This window comes from Lutra lutra, chromosome 1 (genome assembly GCF_902655055.1).
Source record: "Lutra lutra chromosome 1, mLutLut1.2, whole genome shotgun sequence".
NCBI lineage: Eukaryota > Metazoa > Chordata > Mammalia > Carnivora > Mustelidae > Lutra > Lutra lutra.
In genome coordinates this window covers 49630090-49650620 of record NC_062278.1, presented here as the reverse complement: position 1 = coordinate 49650620, position 20531 = coordinate 49630090, and the positions used below count along the sequence as shown (strand labels likewise).

At 36.8% G+C, this 20531-nt stretch overlaps 1 protein-coding gene across 4 annotated transcripts in view; it reads left to right on the top strand.

The window, feature by feature from the left end:
• Nucleotides 1–20531, top strand: part of ABI3BP (ABI family member 3 binding protein) — a 268734-nt gene that overhangs the window by 216211 nt on the left and 31992 nt on the right. For all 4 annotated transcript variants that reach the window (XM_047723248.1, XM_047723222.1, XM_047723232.1 and 1 more), the window contains 5 exons: nucleotides 3213–3290; nucleotides 5025–5129; nucleotides 7459–7587; nucleotides 8266–8334; nucleotides 16559–16768. In XM_047723248.1, the coding sequence (XP_047579204.1) occupies nucleotides 3213–3290; nucleotides 5025–5129; nucleotides 7459–7587; nucleotides 8266–8334; nucleotides 16559–16768 (591 nt within the window). The remainder of the gene's footprint in view (nucleotides 1–3212; nucleotides 3291–5024; nucleotides 5130–7458; nucleotides 7588–8265; nucleotides 8335–16558; nucleotides 16769–20531) is intronic.

Genomic DNA, 20531 nt, shown 5'->3' with positions numbered 1-20531 from the left:
AGATGAGGAATGTGTTTTTCTGGGCTGTGGCTAACCCTTTCAGTCTGCTGGCTCATCACTCCTGGCTTTTTAGCAAGGTGTTGAGATTTGGAGACAAAGGCACAGAGAGACCAATCATGCATAAAGACCACCCTTTTTTAGTCACAGGGAACAGTGTCTAATACATTTGGAAATGGATTTTCAGTTTACTGTGTTTGTGTGCAAAGTTTTTGTTACCATGGTTAAAAATCGTAACTTCATTTTTGACAATAAACTGCTAAGGAGTAAACTATGTAAATCCAGAGATTTTTGGAGAACTCCCATATGGCAAATGGGGGCTCATGCTAAAGCTCCACTTGGTACTTCCAGAGCCAGTTTTGCCCTCCTGAAAATATGTTGATTAATCCTGCCTGAGGGAAAAAGAATTCAGGTCACAGCCTGGGCCAGACTGGCTGATTAAGTGCCAATTCCTGAGAATTCTTTCTCCATAGTATCTCTCTTCCTGGCTTCCTCCTTTGCCTTCCCGCCGCCTCTCTGCTACCTCTGGACTTCACTTGCTCTCTGATTCAGAGCAAAAGAAGTTCACTGGAGTTTGGGCCCTGGTGCTCATATTGCTGCCTGGCTGACATGCAAACCACAGTAAGATGTAGGCATGGCCAGAACCGGAGTTCATCCCCCTGTCCCCAGTTCAATGCCCTGTCCCTGAGCCCCATGGCTGCCTTTCACAAAGCTTTTAACAACATTTTTCTACCCTGACAACTTTTATCTGTTTCTGAAGGCTGAAGAAAGACCAGGTTAGCTGCTGATTGATTTGGGTACTTATATTTAATAGTAAGATGCTTCTGTCTCTACCTATAGAGAAGCTGACACAATAGGTGGTTTCTGCTGATTTTTCTCTTAATTAGAAAAAAAGCCAGGGAAATTGTATCTTTGGTCTTACTCATAAAGTAGGCCTGCAGAGTTTTGGATTCTCTCCTATATCTCCAATTGATGAGCCCCTGTGGCTCAGAGGACTTGTCCACTGTCAGAATCTGCTATTCTCTGAGTCCCACACATTAGTGGCATGCTTGGATGACACATGCTTGCCATCCAGGGCCATTTACAGTGGTGATGCCTCAAACCACTCAAAAGGCAGAAGATAGGACTCTAAAGCTAATGTCCCTTAGCATCTTTGTGAGGAATGACAGAAGCAAGAAACTGACAGTACACTGTGTAAGGCCACTTAGTGGTTAAGAGCTAGGCTTTAAGCTAGGCGCATGTCTGTCTGAGTCCTGACACTTCCTAGCTTTGAGTTGCTTAATCTTCCCCTTCCTTGGGTTTCTTCGTCTGTAGCATCTGGATGGTATCTCCCACACATAAGGGTTTTATGGATCAAATAAGGCACTGAATATGGAAGGTGCTTTGAGCCAAAATGCTTTGTTTTTGTTTTGCAGTTAGAAAGATTTGGGAAAGTGTTGTGAAGAAGAATGACTACAGGCACACACAACCTACTAGCCTTCTGGAACACACAATACATTTTTTAGTCTCAAAGAGTAGTGGTAAATCATATTCACCAAACCAGGTTATCCCACAATGGAAGTACTTTCCATTCCTCTATGCCATGAACAAATGAGTCCTTTTCCAACAAAAACACCCAAATGACCACAATTCACTGAGAGTGGGTACAGGAAGAAGACTAATGAGCCATTTGTTTTTGCCATGCCTGTGGGATTAGCCACAAAATAACCATCAACCTCAAAAACATCCTCCCTACTACAAATAAACAACACTTAATTCATGGCTCCCTATAAACATTCACCATGATTTTATATATACTCTCTTAACCAAGCAGCAGAGAGTATGAGATTACAGTACTGGGGTTTATAAATTAATGTTTATTATAATTATTATAGTATTAATAATAATGATAATGTTAATAATTGTAATGCTATTTCTACATTAATTAAAATGTTGATTTATAATAATTAATTTCATCACTTAATGTGCTAATATCTGATTTTTGGCAAAGTTTCTCCTGTATTTTAATCAATATTATTTTAATATATCGGCCTGCACATTAAATAAGATTGAGTGTGTAATGTCTTTACATAGTCCCTAGAACACAGTGAATACTCAAAACAAGGTGGTGATTTTGGTTGTCCTTGTTCATGTATGGACTAGTATACTAAATATTCTTATTTTTTTAAGTATGTGAATTATAGTCAGGTTCTCAGAGTATAGAGAACTTTTTTATTATTATCTTCTGTTAGTCACCATACAGTACATCATTAGTGTTCCATGATTCATTGTTTGCACATAACACCCAGTGCTCCATGAAATACATATCTTCCTTAATACCCATCCCAGGTGAACCTATCCACCCACCACAGCTCTCTAAAACCCTCAGTTTGTTTCCCGGAGTCCAGAGATTCTTGTCTGTTTGTATGGATAATGTCTGTTTCTGTTCTTTCTTAATGAAGACTGTCAGCAATATTGGGGAAGATTATTTTATAAGGTAAAAACATAATAATTCAAAAAAATAAGACAAAACCTAAATTGGCTCCCCCTCTCTTTAGGATAGATATTCAAACTCTTAGCATGGGTGTTTAGGTCAATGACTCATAACCACCAGATTATATTTGAGAGACTTAGGAGATAAAATTTCACACAAAACAATTTTCAGATCAATTTCTTCCAATAGCAATTTGGAGCTCTGTGCCTGCCCAGAACTAATTTACAAGTCTCAAAGTTACAAGTCCAGTATGTGGCCTAACCAGTGTGATAGCCAAGGCTTCTCCAGGAATATTTTTGAAGTCAACTTACCAAGGATAAATCCAAACACATTGGAATTTTAAGAGGTTTTAGGGGGGTGGAGGAAAACTTTTTTTAAAACCACAGAATGTACTCATGAATATTGGCAAAAAATGGCCAGTCACTGAATACTAAGTCTGCCTGGTAAGACCATACCACCCAGGAAGGCAGTACAGTGTGGGCATCATGGAAAATTAAGACAATACCATGATCCATAATTAAACACTAACTCTTCAGAAAAATTATTACAGCTAATGAATATAGTGCTCTGAGTATTTTCTATATGCAGACAGGAGAAGCCAATTAAAATGTCTGGGCACAAAAACACTAGTGCCACTGTTCTGCATTGAATGCACATTATCACTGATTACCAAAATTCTGTGAAAAAACACTTAACACATTTTTGCTGTTTCCTCACTTCCTTTCATTCTGTCTGTTCATAGGGGTCAAGCAAGCCCCAAAGCCATCAGGTACTGGTAAACATGTGTCCATGGACTCTACCCACTCCACCAAAAAACCAGGTAAGGAATAAGACACCAACTCCCTTACTTTGCTCTTCTCTGCTACTTGGGCAGAAACTGCAGTGCCAAAAGTTATAGCAAAAACAGCATCCTCACAGCTCTCAAAGAACCATGCCAACAGTACTCCTAGAGAAACATTCTAAAATAAAATATATTTTTTAGAATGTTTCTCTAGAAGTACCCAAAGGTACTCTTTGGGGCACTTGGGTGTTTCAGTTGGTTAAGCATCTGACTCTTGGTTTTGACTCAGGTCATGATCTCAGGGTTGTGAGATGGAGCCCTGCATCGGGTGTCAGGTGTGGAGTCTGCTTAAGATTCTCTCTCTTTCAGCCCCTCCTCCACCCTGTGCATACTCACTCTCAATCTCTCCCTGCCAAAAAAATTAAAAATACAAAATATTATCTTTGGGAAAATGAAAGTGCTCTATGCACACATCAAATATTAACAAGAGCTTCTGATGGGGTACTAATTCAAGAATCACTTTATATAATGTTCTGAGGGGTCACAATGGACAAGTGCTGAAGAGTCACTTTGGGTTCTAGCTTTCACCATGTTCTAGTTTTGTTCTTGTGTAATTTACTACAATATCCTTTTGCCTGATAGGATTTATGTTCCTAATTTAAGACTGTGTTCTATATAATAGGCCAAAATGATAAAGCTGGTGACTTGGAAAGGTTTGCATTAAGAATTCTATGCCATTTACAAGGTTGCTATGAAACCTACTCTGGTGTACTAACACCTGGGCTACAGATCCATACTCTGTTATCCCACTCACTCCCCTGCACACGCCCAAGTATACCCTCGCTAGTCTCCCAAGGAGTACTGAAAGTCACAAGCCATTCTCCTAGGTTGTCACTTTTACTTCAAGATTTTTAACCAATATATATCATGCAAAGAAAGAGGTGAATTTTTAAGCTGTAATACAAGACTTAAAATTTGGGTTAAGATGGGTTACTCTAGGCACCTGTAGCCTTTCCAGCCTTTGTGCAAAGTATGAAAAGATGACTTGTGCATCGTATTAAAAGGTACCTCTTCCCTCTACTCTTTAGGCAGACTCTTTAGTACAATGTGCCCTTCCTCTGGGTGGGCAGGCTTGCACCAGGGCTCACAGATGGGTGAGCAGAGTGCATGTTAAACTTCAGCTCCGACTCATGTATCCCTTGCCAAGGGCCCTTGTGCAATGCACAACTGTCCATATTGACCCTGCTCTCCACAGGCATAGGCTTATTGCTTCTGCTGTCAAGGCTGCTTTGTTGCAATCTTTTGGAAAGTTCTGAAAGCATTTTTTCAGTTATAATTATATAGTAGATTTCGATGGTGGGATGGAGCATCCACTAAAGGAGAAATTATATCCTTTAACAATTTAAAGCTAAAATGACATTAGAAATTGTAGTCTGAAAATCAAAGGCAATGGGGGACAATGAAACTCAGAAATACTATTGTGCCTATAGAGAAACTAAAAATGTTAAATTCTCTACATCTGTTGAATTTCAAAAGGCAAACAGACCTATAATTAGAGGATATTTTTCCACATGTTAATGGACTTCATTGTTCCTAGGTACATTACCAAAATTGATTTAGATGAATATCAGAATATATTACTCATAGACACTTTTCTATGGAATCTCTTCTCTGTCATCCAATTGCTACTTACCAAATGATCTATTTTTTAAAACCTGACATGTTTATGGAGTAAATCCTTATACCAGCTTTATCTGTAATATAATGTCGTAGCCGCAGTCCCAGGTACTCGCCGCCCACACTTGCCACCTAGACCTGTGCCCCCACGAAGAAAACCTTTACCACCAAATAATGTCACTGGCAAGCCAGGAAGTGCAGGTATGTTGGTCACATACCTTCTCTCTCTGTGATGTTCATTTTCCTGGGCAACCACAAGCCCTTCTTGGCAGGCTAGGTTAGGCAATAGACTAGTCTTTGGAGCATGGGATACGTGCTTGTGTTGGCCCCCAAAACTGGACATTGGGAGTCCAGTGGACATTGGGCTTCTGCCCTGATTCTGGATGGGTGAGGTCCCAGAAACCATCCCTGTGCCCCTAGGCCAGTTCACTTCTTTTTATAATATAATTTTTTCAGTGTTTCAAGATTCATTGTTTATGCACCACACCCAGTGCTCCATGGAATATGTGCCCTTCTTAACAACCACCACCAGGCTCACCCAACCCACCACCCTCCTCCCCTCAAAAACCCTCAGTTTTTTTCTCAGGATCCACATCTCTCATGGTTTGTCTCCCCTTCTGATTCCCCCCATTCACTTTTCCTTTTTAAAGTTTGTGAGACAGAAGCTCACTCAAGCCTTTCAACAAGTGCATTATTTTTAATGAGGTACTGTACATTGCCAACCTAGTAAGGGTAATGGAAAATGTGAGGTCCTGTCATCTCTTTATCGTTATCTCCTGAAATGAAATCCTGTATCTTTCACTGAAAGCCCCCCCTGTTCACCAGCCTTCATGCTGGCCCCAGTATTATGGTACTACGGGAGAGACCAAGGGCTAAAACATTAGCAGCTCTACCTTGTGCAGCAGGGCAGGAATATATTGTAGAAGTCAATAGAACAGATGTTATAGTAAGCATCTTTTCCCTTCTTCTCCAGCCCAATCCATGCCTGCCAGTTACTCTCCAGGTCAAGCCATTCCATCTCCTTGATAGCTTTCCTGTAAAACATCTTCCATCTAATCCCACTGCTCCATATGTAGTTCACCTGTTCTGCCTTTGCCTTCAACAACTACTTTCATCTTTTGACTTCCCTCTTGGCCACCAGACTTACAACCTGACCATTCGCCCCCTTCTCATCTCATTATTTTCCTAGTAAAAATCTTTCAGTGGGTCCTTGTCCCCTAAAAACAATGTCCAAATCTGTGGTATGGAAGGCCCTTCATGATCTGACCTTTCCTGTCCTTCCACAGTCAGCTCTCATGGCACCCCAAAGTATCTCAGCTCTCACCCCTTTAAATTAAACACACCAGGTAGTTTTGTGCTTCTCTGGCTTGGTTCTTCCTGCAACCTCTGCCTAGAATATAGCTTTCGTACCTCCCTGCTGATTATCTCACTTCTTTTTTTTTTAATTAATTTTATTTTTTATAAACATATATATTTTTATCCCCAGGGGTACAGGTCTGTGAATCACCAGGTTTACACACTTCACAACACTCACCATAGCACATACCCTCCCCAATATCCATAACCCCACCCCCTCTCCCAACCCCCTCCCCCCATCAACCCTCAGTTTGTTTTGTGAGATTAAGAGTCACTTATGGTTTGTCTCCCTCCCAACCCCATCTTGTTTCATTTACTCTTCTCCTACGCCCTCAACCCCCCATGGTGCATCTCCTCTCCCTCATATCAGGGAGATCATATGATAGTTGTCTTTCTCCGATTGACTCATTTCGCTAAGCATGATACCCTCTAGTTCCATCCACGTCGTCGCAAATGGCAAGATTTCATTTCTTTTGATGGCTGCATAGTATTCCATTGTGTATATATACCACATCTTCTTTATCCATTCGTCTGTAGATGGACATCTAGGTTCTTTCCATAGTTTGGCTATTGTAGACATTGCTGCTATAAACATTCGGGTGCACGTGCCCCTTTGGATCACTACGTTTGTATCTTTAGGGTAAATACCCAGCAGTGCAATTGCTGGGTCATAGGGTAGTTCTATTTTCAACATTTTGAGGAACCTCCATGCTGTTTTCCAGAGTGGTTTCACCAGCTTGCATTCCCACCAACAGTGTAGGAGGGTTCCCGTTTCTCCTCATCCTCGCCAGCATCTGTCATTTCCTGACTTGTTAATTTTAGCCATTCTGACTGGTGTGAGGTGATATCACCTCACACCAGTCAGAATGAGTTATCTCACTTCTTTATTGGCACTACTTCTGTGAAGGCATTCCTGCCCTCCCCCCACCGACCCTGCATCTTTTCCCATAGACATTATTACTCTGTTTTCTTTCTCTGTGACTTTATCCAGTTTTTTCACCATATCTATAATGCTTCAGTATATTTGGCTCACACATCTATTTCAATCAAAGACACCGGTTTTGTTTTCTCTCCAAGCCTGGCATATAGCGTAAGTGCTAAAAAATATTTATAGAATAAATGAGAACTTGGCAGTGCTCCTATAAAGCCTGACTACTTTGGCTCCACGTTATAGGAATCATTTTATCAGGCCGAGTAACATCTCCACCCTTGAGGGCCACACCCGGCCCTACTGAAGCCCCTTCAGAGAGAGCAGAGACAGATGAAAAGCAACCAACAGTTCCTGCATCAGGAGAAGATCTTGGTTAGTATGTCATTCACTTCACACTGGATGTTTAGCTATGAAGTACTGAAAGATTTCAAGTTAGGGGGAAGTGTGTCTCAGTTCTGGATTACCTGCTTTGTTCAATATTATGGTCAATATGAGTCTTTTTAAATTTTGAAATTATACTCATGTTTAAAGCTTTGAGATAGAATATGGTCCTTCCCTTCATAGAGAAGAAAGTACCCAAGTTTTTTAGAGACATCTTCCTGAAAATATCTAGATTACTCAGTGCTTCTCACTAAATCAGATGTCATTATTATTGACATATCTTGGGGTGGCTGGCTCAGTCAGTAGAGGATGCCACTCACGCTCTACTGCCTGATCTCAGCTGATCACTGCCCTGATCTCAGGGTCATGAGTTCAAGCCTCACTTTGGGAATGGAACCTAATTAAAAAATAAATCATACATATATTAATTTATTACTGAGTATTGCCTACTTTAATCTTTAAATCATTATTTAGTATACTCAGAACACCTGCAGCAGGACACAATTAAAGGCCTTTTATTGTGGATAGTATATATAATTGTAATAAAGGAAATCAAGATCACAAGCAATTGACCAGGAGGCATATTAAATAGAGTTCTTAATACTCTTTCATTTTATTAAGAAACTTTTTTATATTTTGCTAAAATAATTTCTTATCTTCTGTTCACAGTTAATATAACTGACTTTAGCTCAAGTCCAACAAGAGAAACTGATCCTCTTGGGAAGCCCAGATTCAAAGGTATGTACGATCGGCTCCAAGTCTCAATTTTGACAAAGCTGTCTTTGGTGCAACTATCAGTTAGCTTTTGCTGTGGAATAACTGCAAAATCTTAGTAGCATAATCTAATAAGGATTTATTTCTCATGTCTCCAAGTCACCTGAGGGTCAGCTGATCTCAGCTGTGCTTGACTGGGTGGTTCTGCTTCTAGCAGCAGGTACAGCTGGGCCTCCTGTGGCTTGGGCGTAACTATACTCCACATTTTTTCATTCTGGTGCTGAGGATCAAGGACCAGTAGTGACTCAGAAGGAGCCATTTTGGTGACAATACAAAGTCAAGGGTGGTGAGTTCAAAAGCACAACAGCATTTCAAGTTCCTCCTTGTTTTATACCTGACACTATCCATTGGCCAAAGTCACATAGCCAACCTCAAATCAAAGACTGGAGAAGTATACTCCTTCCATGCACACAAAGAATATTTTTGAACAGTATCAAATTGACCATAGTAAGAGAGCTATGATATAGAGCCCAGTATTTTCTTTTGTAATATTTTTTTCTGAAGTGTAGAATTTGATAAATCTTAACATACATATACACCCATGAATCTATCATCACAATACATCTACCACCTCCAAGAGTGTCATCATGTACTTTTACAATCCCTCCATTTCATTCCTCCCACCAAATCTCTAGTTCCTAGATAATCACAGATATGCTTTATTATAAATATGTATGCATTTAGTGGATTTTTATGTATATGAAAAAATACAGTATGAACTTTTTTTGGTCTGGTTTCTTTCAGCATAATTATTTTAAGATTCATCCATGTTGCAACATGTATCAATAGTTCATTTCTTTTATTGCTGACTGATATTCTGCTTTATGGATATATAAGTATTTTTTAAACCTGTTTATGACATTTGGGCTTTTTCTAATTTTTTTACATTGCCAGTAAAGCTGCTATGTGTGAGTGTTTGTATAGATAAATGCCTTCATTCCTGTTGGATGAATGCCTACAAGAGCAGTGGCTAGACCATAACATTTTAAGAAACTATAGACTTTTTCCACGGTAGTTGTGCTGTTAACCTTTCTGTCAGCAGTGTATGAGACTTCCAGTTCCTCCACATCTTTACCAACACTTATGTGGTATTTTCAATTGCAGTAATTTTAATAGGTGTGTAGTGGTATCTGATTATGATTTTACTTTGCATATCTCTAATGACTAAGGATGCTGAGCCACCTGTTTTGGTGTGCCTGTTCAAATTTTTTGTCCAGTTTTTTAAAAAGATTTTATTTATTTGACAGACAGAGATCACAAGTAGGCAGAGAAACAGGCAGAGAGAGAGGAGGAAGCAGGCTCCCTGCTAAGCAGAGAGCCTGATGTGAGGCTTGATCCCAGGACCCTGAGATCATGACCTGAGCTGAAGGCAGAGGCTTTAACCCACTGAGCCATCCAGACACCCTTTTTTTGTCTATTTTTTATGGTACTGCTTATTTTCTTATTGTTGAGTTTCAGAATTTTTAAAGGTTTATTTATTTTAAAGAGAGGAGAGAGTGAAAGAGTGCGTGCATGAGCAGGGGGAGGGTCAGAGGGAGAAGAAGAGAATCCTCAAGTAGACTTCTCACTGAATGCAGAGCCCAATGCAGGGCTTGATCCCAGGACCCCTAGATCATGACCTATGTGGAAATCAAGAGTTGAATGTTTAATTGACTGAGCCAACCAGGCTACCTAAGATTCTTTGTATTTTTTTGGTAGAAGACCTTTTTCAGATACATGCTTTACAGTTTTTTTCTCCTAGTATGTGACTTCTGTTTTTTAATTTTAATGAATCTCAGCTTATTAATTTGGTTTTTTTATATACTGTATTTTTGGTGTTATATTTAAGAAACCATTGACCAACCAGAGGTCACAGAGACCTCCTTTGTTTCCCTTTAGAAGTTTCTCTGCTGTTTTTTAGACGTTTTTTACTTTTACATTTAGGTCTACGATCCATACTGTGTAAAATTTTGTATATGAGACAAGATGTGAAACAAATCAGTTACCTTGCTTGCAGATATAAAATTGTGCCAGCATCATTTGCTGAAAACAACTACTCTTTCCACTGAATTTCATTTCTGCCTTTGTCAGAAATGAATTGTCTACATATATGTAGAAATGTTTTAGCTCCCTGGTCTGTTCCATTGATCTATTTATCTGCCTTTACATCAATACCACCATGTTTGTATTATTGTGGTATTGGTATTGTATTGATGATTCTGGGTACTCTGTATCTACATCTGAATTTTAGAATCAGCTTATCAGTGTCTTAAAAGTAGCCTGGTTATATTTTTATTAGAATTTTATTATATTAGAATTGCATGGGTCAATTGGGAAAAATTGACAGCCATACAATGGTTAAGTCTCCCTACCTATGAACAATGGTATATTTTACAATTCATTTAGGTCTTCAATTTTTCTCACCAGTGTTTTTTAGTTTTCAGTGTACATAAAACCATAAAAATAGTATTTTTATTTAAATTTATAATTATTCATTGCTAATATGTAGAAAAATTAATTTTTATATAATGATCTTATGTCCTGAAACCTTGTAAAATTCAGTACCTTTCATGTAGATCCATTGGATTTTCTACATACGGAATCATGTCATCTGAGAGTAAAGTTTTACTTCTTCCTTTCTAACCTGGGGGGCTTTTTTCATGCCTTATTATACTAGCAAGACCGCCCAGTAAAATACTGAATAGTTACAGTGAGGTTGGGTATCCCTTTACTTATTCCCGATTTTATGGAAAAAGCATCCTCTCACCTGAATGTAATTAAGTATGATGTTACCTCATAGGTTTTTCACAGATGCCCTTTATTGTACTAAGAAAATTCCCTTCTATGTCTACTTTGGTGGTTATCTGAAATGAGTGCTAGATTATGTCTAATGATTTTTCTGCCTTTATGAAAATGAACATTTTTAAATTAGTTTCTTAATACAATGAAGTAGTTGTTTTTGAATTTTCAACTTTTCATTCCAGGAACAAACTCCACTAGGTTACAATGTATTCTCATTTTAATATGTTGTTGGATTTAATTTGGTAAAATTTTGTTTAGAATTGTATTCAGTGAAGAATATTGGTCTGTAGTTTTCTTTTTTGTAATGTCTAGGTAAAGTTTTAGTTTCAGAATAATGCTGAACTCTCCTCAGTTTCAGAGTTTCAGAATTGGTATTGCTTCTTCCATAAATGTTTAATGGGGAAGAAGAGTATTTTTTCTTCCCTAGTAAGTTTTGGTAATTTTTATCTTCAATTTATTAGTCCCTTTCATCCAAGTTGTCAAATTTGTTGACATAAAGTTGTCCTTAATATTCTTTTATTATTTTAATATCTGTAGAGTCTTTAGTGATGTCACCTCTCTCATTCCTGTTATTGATAATGTGTAAGTTTTCTCTTTTGCCTGATTAGTCTGGCTGTAGTTTTGTTATTTTTTTTTAATCTGAAAAAGTTGACTTTTTGTTTCATTGATTTTGTCTACTTACTTTGATCTTTATTAATTTTTTCTGCCTAATGTGGTTTAATTTACTCTGAAGGTAAAATATGTGTCCTTTGATTTGATTCTTCTCTTCTTGAATATGAAATTTACTGCTACAAAATTTCCCCTAGATATTATTTAAGCAGCATCCAAAAATTATTGTTATATTGTATATTCATGTTTACTCTATTCAGAATATTTTTAATTTCCTTTTGATTTGTTCTTTGACTCACTGATTATTTAGGAGTATATAATTTAATTTCTAAATATTTTGAGAATTTCTAGAGATTATTCTGTTACTGATTTCCAATGTAATTCCATTGTTATCACATGCTCTATAAGGTATTTAAATCCTTTTAAATTTATTGAGACTTTTTTATGACCCAGAATATGGTCTATCTTGGTGTATGTTCTGTGTGTACTTGAAAAGAATGTGTATTCTGTTATTCCTTTTTTTTTTTTTTTTTTTTTTTTTTTTGTATTCTGTCATTCTTAAGAGGAATGTTGTATTTGTTTGCTAGGGCTTCCATAACAAAATGCCACAAAGGTGGTGGTTTAAACAACTAAAATTTATTTTCTCACTGTTCTGGAAGCCAAAAGTCTGAAATCAAGGTATCATCAGATTTGAATTCTTGTAAGCCCTCTCTCCTTGATTGAAGATGGCCACCTTCTCACTATGTCCTCATATAGCCGTTCCTGTGGATGCACATATCCCTGTTGTCTTTTCCTCTTATTAAGGACACCAGTCACAATGGATTAGAATCCCACCCCTATGACCTCATTTAATTTCATTTACTTTTCTAAAGACCCTAACTCCAAATAGTCACATTGGGAGTTAGGGCTTCAACATAGGAATTTTGGGGAAATAATTTACATAGCCAGTATTATATAGATGTCAATTAGGTCCAGTTGTTTAGTTGTATTGTGCAATTCTTTTATATCTGTGGTAATTTTCTATCTACTTGTTCTATCAATTAAAGACAGAAGAAATTGAAATCTCTGATTATAATTGTGGATTTATTTCTACTTAAATTTCTATCAGTTTTTGCTACATTTATATTAAAGGTCTGTATTATATATACACTTAAATTGCTTAGGATTCTAAGAAACTGATCAATTGATCCTTTTTCATTATAAAATTATCTTTTCTGTTTATGGTAATACTATTTGCTCTGAAATCTAATTAGTTAATCTTGCATATACACTCAGGCTTTCTTTTGATAAGTGTTACCATCTATATCTTCTTTCCATCCTTTTAGTCTTAATCTGTTAATCTCTATATATTTAAAGTGTGTTTCTCATAGGCATCATATAGTTGGTTCTTGCTTTGTTATCCTATCAAATAATCCCTTCATTTTATTTTGTTTAGAACCTTATACTTAACATGACCAATGATATAGTTAGGTTTAAATCTATCTCATCTTGCTATTTGTTTTCAGTTTGTCTCCTCTAAACTTTGTTCCCTTTTTCCTCTTTTCCAGCCTTCTTTTAGATTTTTTTTTAGCTGAAGTGTAGTTGACACACAATGTTACCTTAGTTTCAGGTGTGCCGACATAGGGATTCAACTTTTCTATACATTATGCTATGTTCACTACAATTGTATTTACTGTCGTCACCATACATTATTATAATATTATTGACTATATTACCAATGCTGGACTTTTTAATCCCTATTTTGTATTCATTCCATACTGGAGGCCTGTATCTCCCATCCATTTTTGCCTGTCCTCCCACCCCCTGGCAACTGTAAGTTTGTTTTCTGTGTTTATGGATTTGTTTCTACTTTTTGTTTGTTCATTTGCATGGATTTTTTTTCTAGATTCTACATATAAGTAAAATACAGTAGTTGTCTTTCTCAGTCTGACTTACTTCACTTAGCATAATATCCTCTAGGTCTATCTATGTTGTTACAAACGACAGTCTCATTCTTTTTTATGGCTGAGCAATATTCCATTATATATATGTACCATTTTTCTTTATCCATTCATTTGTTGTTGGACACTGGGGTTATCCCCATATCTTAGCTATTGTAAATAATGTTGCAATAAACACAGGGTTGCATATATCTTTTCAAATTAGTGCTTTCATCTTCCTTGGGTAAATACCTAGTAGTGGAATTACTGGATCATATGGTATTTCTTTTTTTTTTTAAAGATTTTTATTATTTATTTATTTGACAGACAGAGATCACAAGTAGGCTGAGAGGCAGGCAGAGAGAGAGAGGTGGAATCAGGCTCCCCACTGAGCAGAGAGCCCGATGCAGGGCTCGATCCCAGGACCCTGGGATCACGACCTGAGCCGAAGGCAGAGGCTTTAACCCACTGAGCCACCCAGGCGCCCCCATATGGTATTTCTGTTTTTCATTTTTTGAGGACACTTCATACTGTTTTCCACAGTGGCTGCACAAATCTGTATTCCCACCAGTAGGACACAAGTGTTTTCTCCATATTCTCCAACACTTAGTATTTCTTGTTTTTTTGACTCTAGCTATTCTGACAGGTGTAGGGTGATATCTCATTACAGTTTAGATTTGCATTTCCCTGATGATTAGTGTTGTTGAGCATCTTTTCATGTGTCTGTTGGCCACTTGAATGTCTTCCTTTGCAAAAATATGTCATGTGTCCATTTTTTAATTGGAGTATTTGTGGGTTTTGGTGTCAAGGTGTATAAATTCTTTATATATTTTGAATATTAAACCCTTATCAGATATATCATTTGCAAGTATCTTCTCTCTTTCAGTAGGTTGCCTTTTTGTTTTGTTGATAATTTCTTTTGGTGTGCGAAAGTTTTTTACTTTGATGTAGTCCTGATTGTCTTTGTTTTTGTTTAACTTGCCTGAGGAAATATATCTAGAAAAATGTTGCTAAGGCCAATGTCAAAGAAATCACTGCCTATGTTTTCTTCCAGGACTTTTATGGTTTCATATCTCAAATTTAAATTTTTAATCCACTTTGAGTTTATTTTTTGTGTATGGTATAAACAAGTGGTCCAGTTTCATTCTTTTGCATGTAGCTGTCTAGTTTGCCCAGCACCATTTATTGAAGAGACTGTCTTCCCTATTGTGTATTCTTACTTCTACAACTTCACAAATAGTGCAAGAACTTTACATTAGTATGGCAAATATTGTCTCCTCCTAGCCTATCATTGTTATACATTTTACTTTCACATGTTAATATATCACACTAAATTGTTAATTTACCATTTAAGCATAAAAAATATCTTTTAGAAAGAAATAATAAAATTATTATACTTACATACATATACAGTTACTATTCTCAGTGCTCTTTAGCCCTTTGTGTGGATTCATATTTCCATCTGGTATCATTTTCCTTCTGCCTGAATGTCCTTTAACCTTTCTTGTAGTGTGGGTCTGTTGGTTTTGAATTCTGTTGAATTTTGAAGGTATCATTGGATTTGAGTTCTTTTGAGCCCTCTCTCCTTGATTGAAGATGGCCACCTTCTCACTATGTCCTCTCACTATATCCTATTTCACTTTTCTTAAAAAAGGATATTTCCACTAGTTATAGAATTCTAGATGATAAGGTTTTTTCCCAGTGTTTAGAGACGTTGCTTTACTGTCCTCTCACTCTCATTCTTTCCACTGAGAGATCTGCCTTAATCCTTATCTTTGTCATTCTATATATGATCTGTCTTTTATGCCTCCTTTAAAATTTTTTCTCTTTTTACCATTGGTTTTGTGAAACTTAATTATATTAGTATAGTTTCTTCATGTTTGTTGTGCTTAGGTTTCTTTGAACTTTTTTGGATCTGTGGGTTTAGAGGTTTTATCAAATTTGGACATTTTTCACCATTATTTCTTCGAATATTTTTTCTGCCTCTTTTCTACTCAGATACTAAAATTATGTGTATATTATACTGCCTGAAGTTATACCACAACTCACTGATGCTCTGTCATTATTTTTAATTCTTTTTTCTCTCCACTTTTATTTTGGGTAGTTTTTATTGCTATGTCTTCAAGGTCACTAATCTTTTTCTGCAATATCATCTCTGTACTACTATCATCCTGTGTGTTTTTCATCTTACACATTTTAGTTTTCACCTCTAGAAATTTGATTTCAGTCTTGTTTATATCTCTCATGTATTACTTTTTTGATCACATGCATTATAATGATAATAATGTTTTTATTGTCCTTGTCTGATGACTAACATCCATGCAAGTTCTAGATTGATTTCCACAATTTATTTTTCTCCTCATTATGGGTATTATTTTCCTGTTATTTCACGTTGGTGTGCTGGATATGTTTTTTTTAATCTAAAGTATTCTTGAAATTCATCCTGGACATATTTAAATTACTTGAAACCACTTGACCCTTTTGAGTCTGGCTTTTAAGGTTTACTAGGTTAGACCAGAACTCTGTTTAGTGTAGGGCTAATTATTCACCACTTCTAAAGCAACACCCTCTCGAGTACTCTTTCCACTGCCCCATAAATTATGCAATTTAAAACTTGCTCAGGAGGACCAAATTATATTTGGATATTAGCATAAGTTAAACCTATTTAGAAAATTAAACCAGCTACAACATCTAAATCATGTTTCTCAGAGACAGGAATTCTAGATTTTCACAAGTTTGAACAATGCATAGCACTGCCTTCATCTATCTATTTATAATGTGAGACCAAATGTCTTCATACAGATAAACAGATTTGAGTTTACCTCCACCTTCTGTACACGCTCAAACAAGGCTAAATGTCAGAGTCCTCTCTCTCTTAGGTCCTCATGTGCGATACATCCAAAAACCTGAAAACAGGCCCTGCTCCATCACTGATTCTGTCAAACTGTTCCCCAAAGAGGATGCTACTGAAGGGAATGCCACCAGCCCACCGCAGAACCCACCTACCAACCTCACTGTGGTCACTGTGGAAGGGTGTCCCTCATTTGTCATCCTGGACTGGGATAAGCCACTAAATGATACCGTCACTGGTAAGATCATGGGGACTGATACTTTGGTGGGAAGCATTGATGTGTGAATGTGGTACCTGGGTCAAACTATGTCCTATAACATATATCTCAGATGTAGTGAGTCCTAGCAGAGCTGTATTGCCAGAAGTGTCATATGATGGGAAAAGATCATCTATGTCCTCATTATGGGCTTTCTGTTAATTTAATCTCTTTAGGTTGCATTCCTTCCATCTCCCCTCAGAATTATTTTTCATGGTATAAAGATAGATCTGATCTTTCCATTATCAAGAAAACTACAAATAACATAGAAGTTGGCAGTGCTGATGATATTTAAAGCAGTTTGCATTTCACCAAACTAATTTCTAGATTGACCTAGAAGTTTCCAGTGGGTTGAAAGTTATTCAGTTATTTTAGGAGAAATTTTTTTTAGAATTCTAATACTGGTCATTTTTCTGCTCACCTCAGGAAACTTTAGTTCTGCTATCACTCACCTAATCCCTCTAAAAGTGACTGTGAAAAATAGAAGGGAGTCATTCTTTGAATTTATTATATGGGAATTTATTTCTTCATAGTGAACAGGTTAGTCAAACTAGAGAGGAGGGAGAAAAGATGAAGAAGCTGAATCACCTAGAGGAATATACCCAACAGGGGGATTACACAAAGCTCCTGCTGTCCATGTCCTACTATGCTTGGACAGGTAGACAGGGTCTAGAGGGCCCCCCTTGAGAGGCTGCAGGATGGAGAAAGGAAAGTACACAGGGCAAGTGGGGAGTGGGAGATTCAGCATCTGACAAGTTTTCTGTGAATAAGAAGAAAACAGCAGTTATTTCTCCTCAGACAAAACTGTTTGGTCTGGGGAACTTCTGCTAAAACAGCCTATTTTGCTTAGCTGGGCTTTTTTTTTATTTAACCATATTTTGTGAATTTCATTTTTCATGCAGGCCTGGCCTTTGTTTTGAGAAAGAATCAGCCATTGCTCATATTTCCTGGGGATTTGCCTAGTCCTGCTTCTTCACTTGGGACTATGCCAGTAGGCGCTACCATCCCAATATCTAAAAAACAATCTCTTGAGTATTGACTATCTCATGGATTAAAAAGTCAAAACTCCCAATTCATGTAGTGTACTAATAAGAAGGAGTTCTCATGACAGGCTGAAACTTAGTTATCATAGAACCATAGAACCATAAAATTTCATTAGTCTTAAAGATGTGGGACTTCAAGTTGGAATTGGTTAATATATCTAATAATCCAATACATCTAATACATATTCCCTTTGGTGTCTCAATATCTGATATAACTTTTTAAGAGCAAAAGGATTTTCCTTTCTGGTTCATCATGTAACTTTTTTTTCATTGTAGAAACTTGTAATCTCCAAAAAATAATGAATAGGGTGCGCTTTCTCTATCTAACCAATTACATTTGTAACATTGTTACTAAATGTTAATGGGCTGCTTAAGATCCTTCATAAGATACTGGACTTATGATAACAATTTTCATGGAAATGGACTATATCTCTTTAGCTGCAATATTTTCTAGATGGAAATAAGTCCATATTTAATCATAACCTAGTATATATTTAAATGTTGGACCATATATCCTAACACTCTATTCTACTTTTTGCACTGTTTTAGTGTTTTATTAAATACCACTTGATTTCAAATGTAATCTTTTAGAAACCAGCAGATCATGTAATGCAGAGGTTAATTCTCTCAAGTCACTCGAAATTGTTTCATAAGAAAGGATTGAGAACGATTGCAAAAAGAGAGTGAAACATATTCTTTATTCCCTGAGTTGGCTTCTGTCAGTACTCTATCTTTTAATTGACAGGAATGTATTACCTCTAATAAATAACATCCAAATTTGGTTGCTTCTACATGTCCCTTCTACATTAAGGTAAAAATAGATACACCTAAGAAATTGGTCATAGCCTGGGTCCTTTAAGTTAGTTATGACGTGGTGCTTTGTGATATGCCAAGAGCATACCAACATAGATTTAAATCCCAGACTGGCTGTGTTCTATATATGCAAATTGAGTATGCAATTAACTTCTTTGCTTTAGTTTCCTTATTTGTAATAACAATAATAATTCCCACTGTTATCAACTTATGAGGATAATTTTTTAGAGAGGGAGGAGGAAAGGGCAGAAGGAGAGGGAGAATCTTTTTTAAAGATTTTATTTATTTATTTATTTATTTATTTATTTTTAGGGAGAGAGCTTGAGCTGGGGGAGGAGCAGACGGGAGGGAGAGTCTAGGGGAGTGGGTGAGCGGTGGGGAAAAATCTCAAGCAGACTCTCTGCTGAGCATGAAGCCCAATATGGGGACTCAATCACACAACCCTAAGATCATGACCTGAGCCAAAACCAGGAGTTGGATGCCTAACCAACTGAGCCATCATGCACCCCCGATGAGGATAAAATTAAACAATGTAAATGTGCACCATGAGTCAGAAGCTGTTAATGTTTGTCAGTGGCAGCATTAGTAGGACTGGTAAAAACAGTGTCACCATTATTATTTTCATGGTCTGTTTTCATGGCCAGACTCTAATTTTCCAATCTTTATAATAAATGGGATTTTTTCTGTTAAGTAAATTTTCTCTTAGTAGGGCAGTAATACCCTCTGAGGGGATAAAATACCAATTATTCAGTGCTAGTTCTTTATAGATACTTTATATCTTTACTGTTAAGGAATTTATAAATCCCATATTTTAATTTTTTTCCATATTTTAAAGTAAGAAATATGGACACATACTAAGTGGTTATCTTTGCCTTCTGAAATATACTCAGAATATGGCTATAGATATTCATTCTAAACATTAATATTCCATTTTTATGGTGTTGGTGGACTTACGAAAAAGTTATGATTGCTTTAAAGCATTGCAAATGAAGATTTTGTAAACCTTCATTACAAAACCCAAGAAAATACTTTCAAAAGCCAGAACTCTGAGAGAAATTCTAAATGTATTTTTATGAAGGTAAATTCTATATCCATTTTGAAAACTTGGATCTTTCAGGATAAAAACAGTATTAAATAAGCATTTAAAAATGAGTCAAAAGAGGGGTGCCTCGGTGGCTCAGTTGATTAAGCATCTGCCTTTGGCTCAGGTCATGATCTCAGGATTCTAGAATCAAGCCTCACATCAGGGAGGCTACTCCTCCCTTTCCCTTGGCCTGCCACTCCCCTTGTTTGTGTTCTCTCTCTATCTCTCTCTCTGTCAAGTAAATAAATAAAATCTTTTAAAACAAAATGAGTCAAAAGAAAATGAGAGAAGATATGTGGTAAGAGTTTCTAGTACTAAGAGCCTGGGGTAATATTAAAAAGAATATTACACAGTCAATGAGAAGTATCCTCAGCCTAAGATGCTTTTTGAAAGTGGTTGCTTTCATGCATAGTCAACTGGAGTGTGATATAATTTTTTCTTCGGGTGACTAAGAAGCACTTGAATCTTTCCAATTGGCATCTTTACAACTTTTGTATCTTTCAAATTTTTGTATCAAAACACAACTCAGGGATAATAAGGGATAATAAAAGCAATAGCAATAATAGGTACCACCTGTTGAAAAAAAACGTGCAAAATACTATTAAGCACTTTGCATATATTCCTAATTTAATCGCCACAAACAACACTATGAAGAGATCTTATCGACATTTTATAGATGAAAAAACAGACTGAGATCAAGGCAAGTGACTTGGTCTGTTTCTTTTCATTGAGTCATAGCATCTCCCTTTTTTTTTTTTTTTTTTCAGGAGGGGACTAACTAGCCTGCCCCATGCCCTTTAATAGA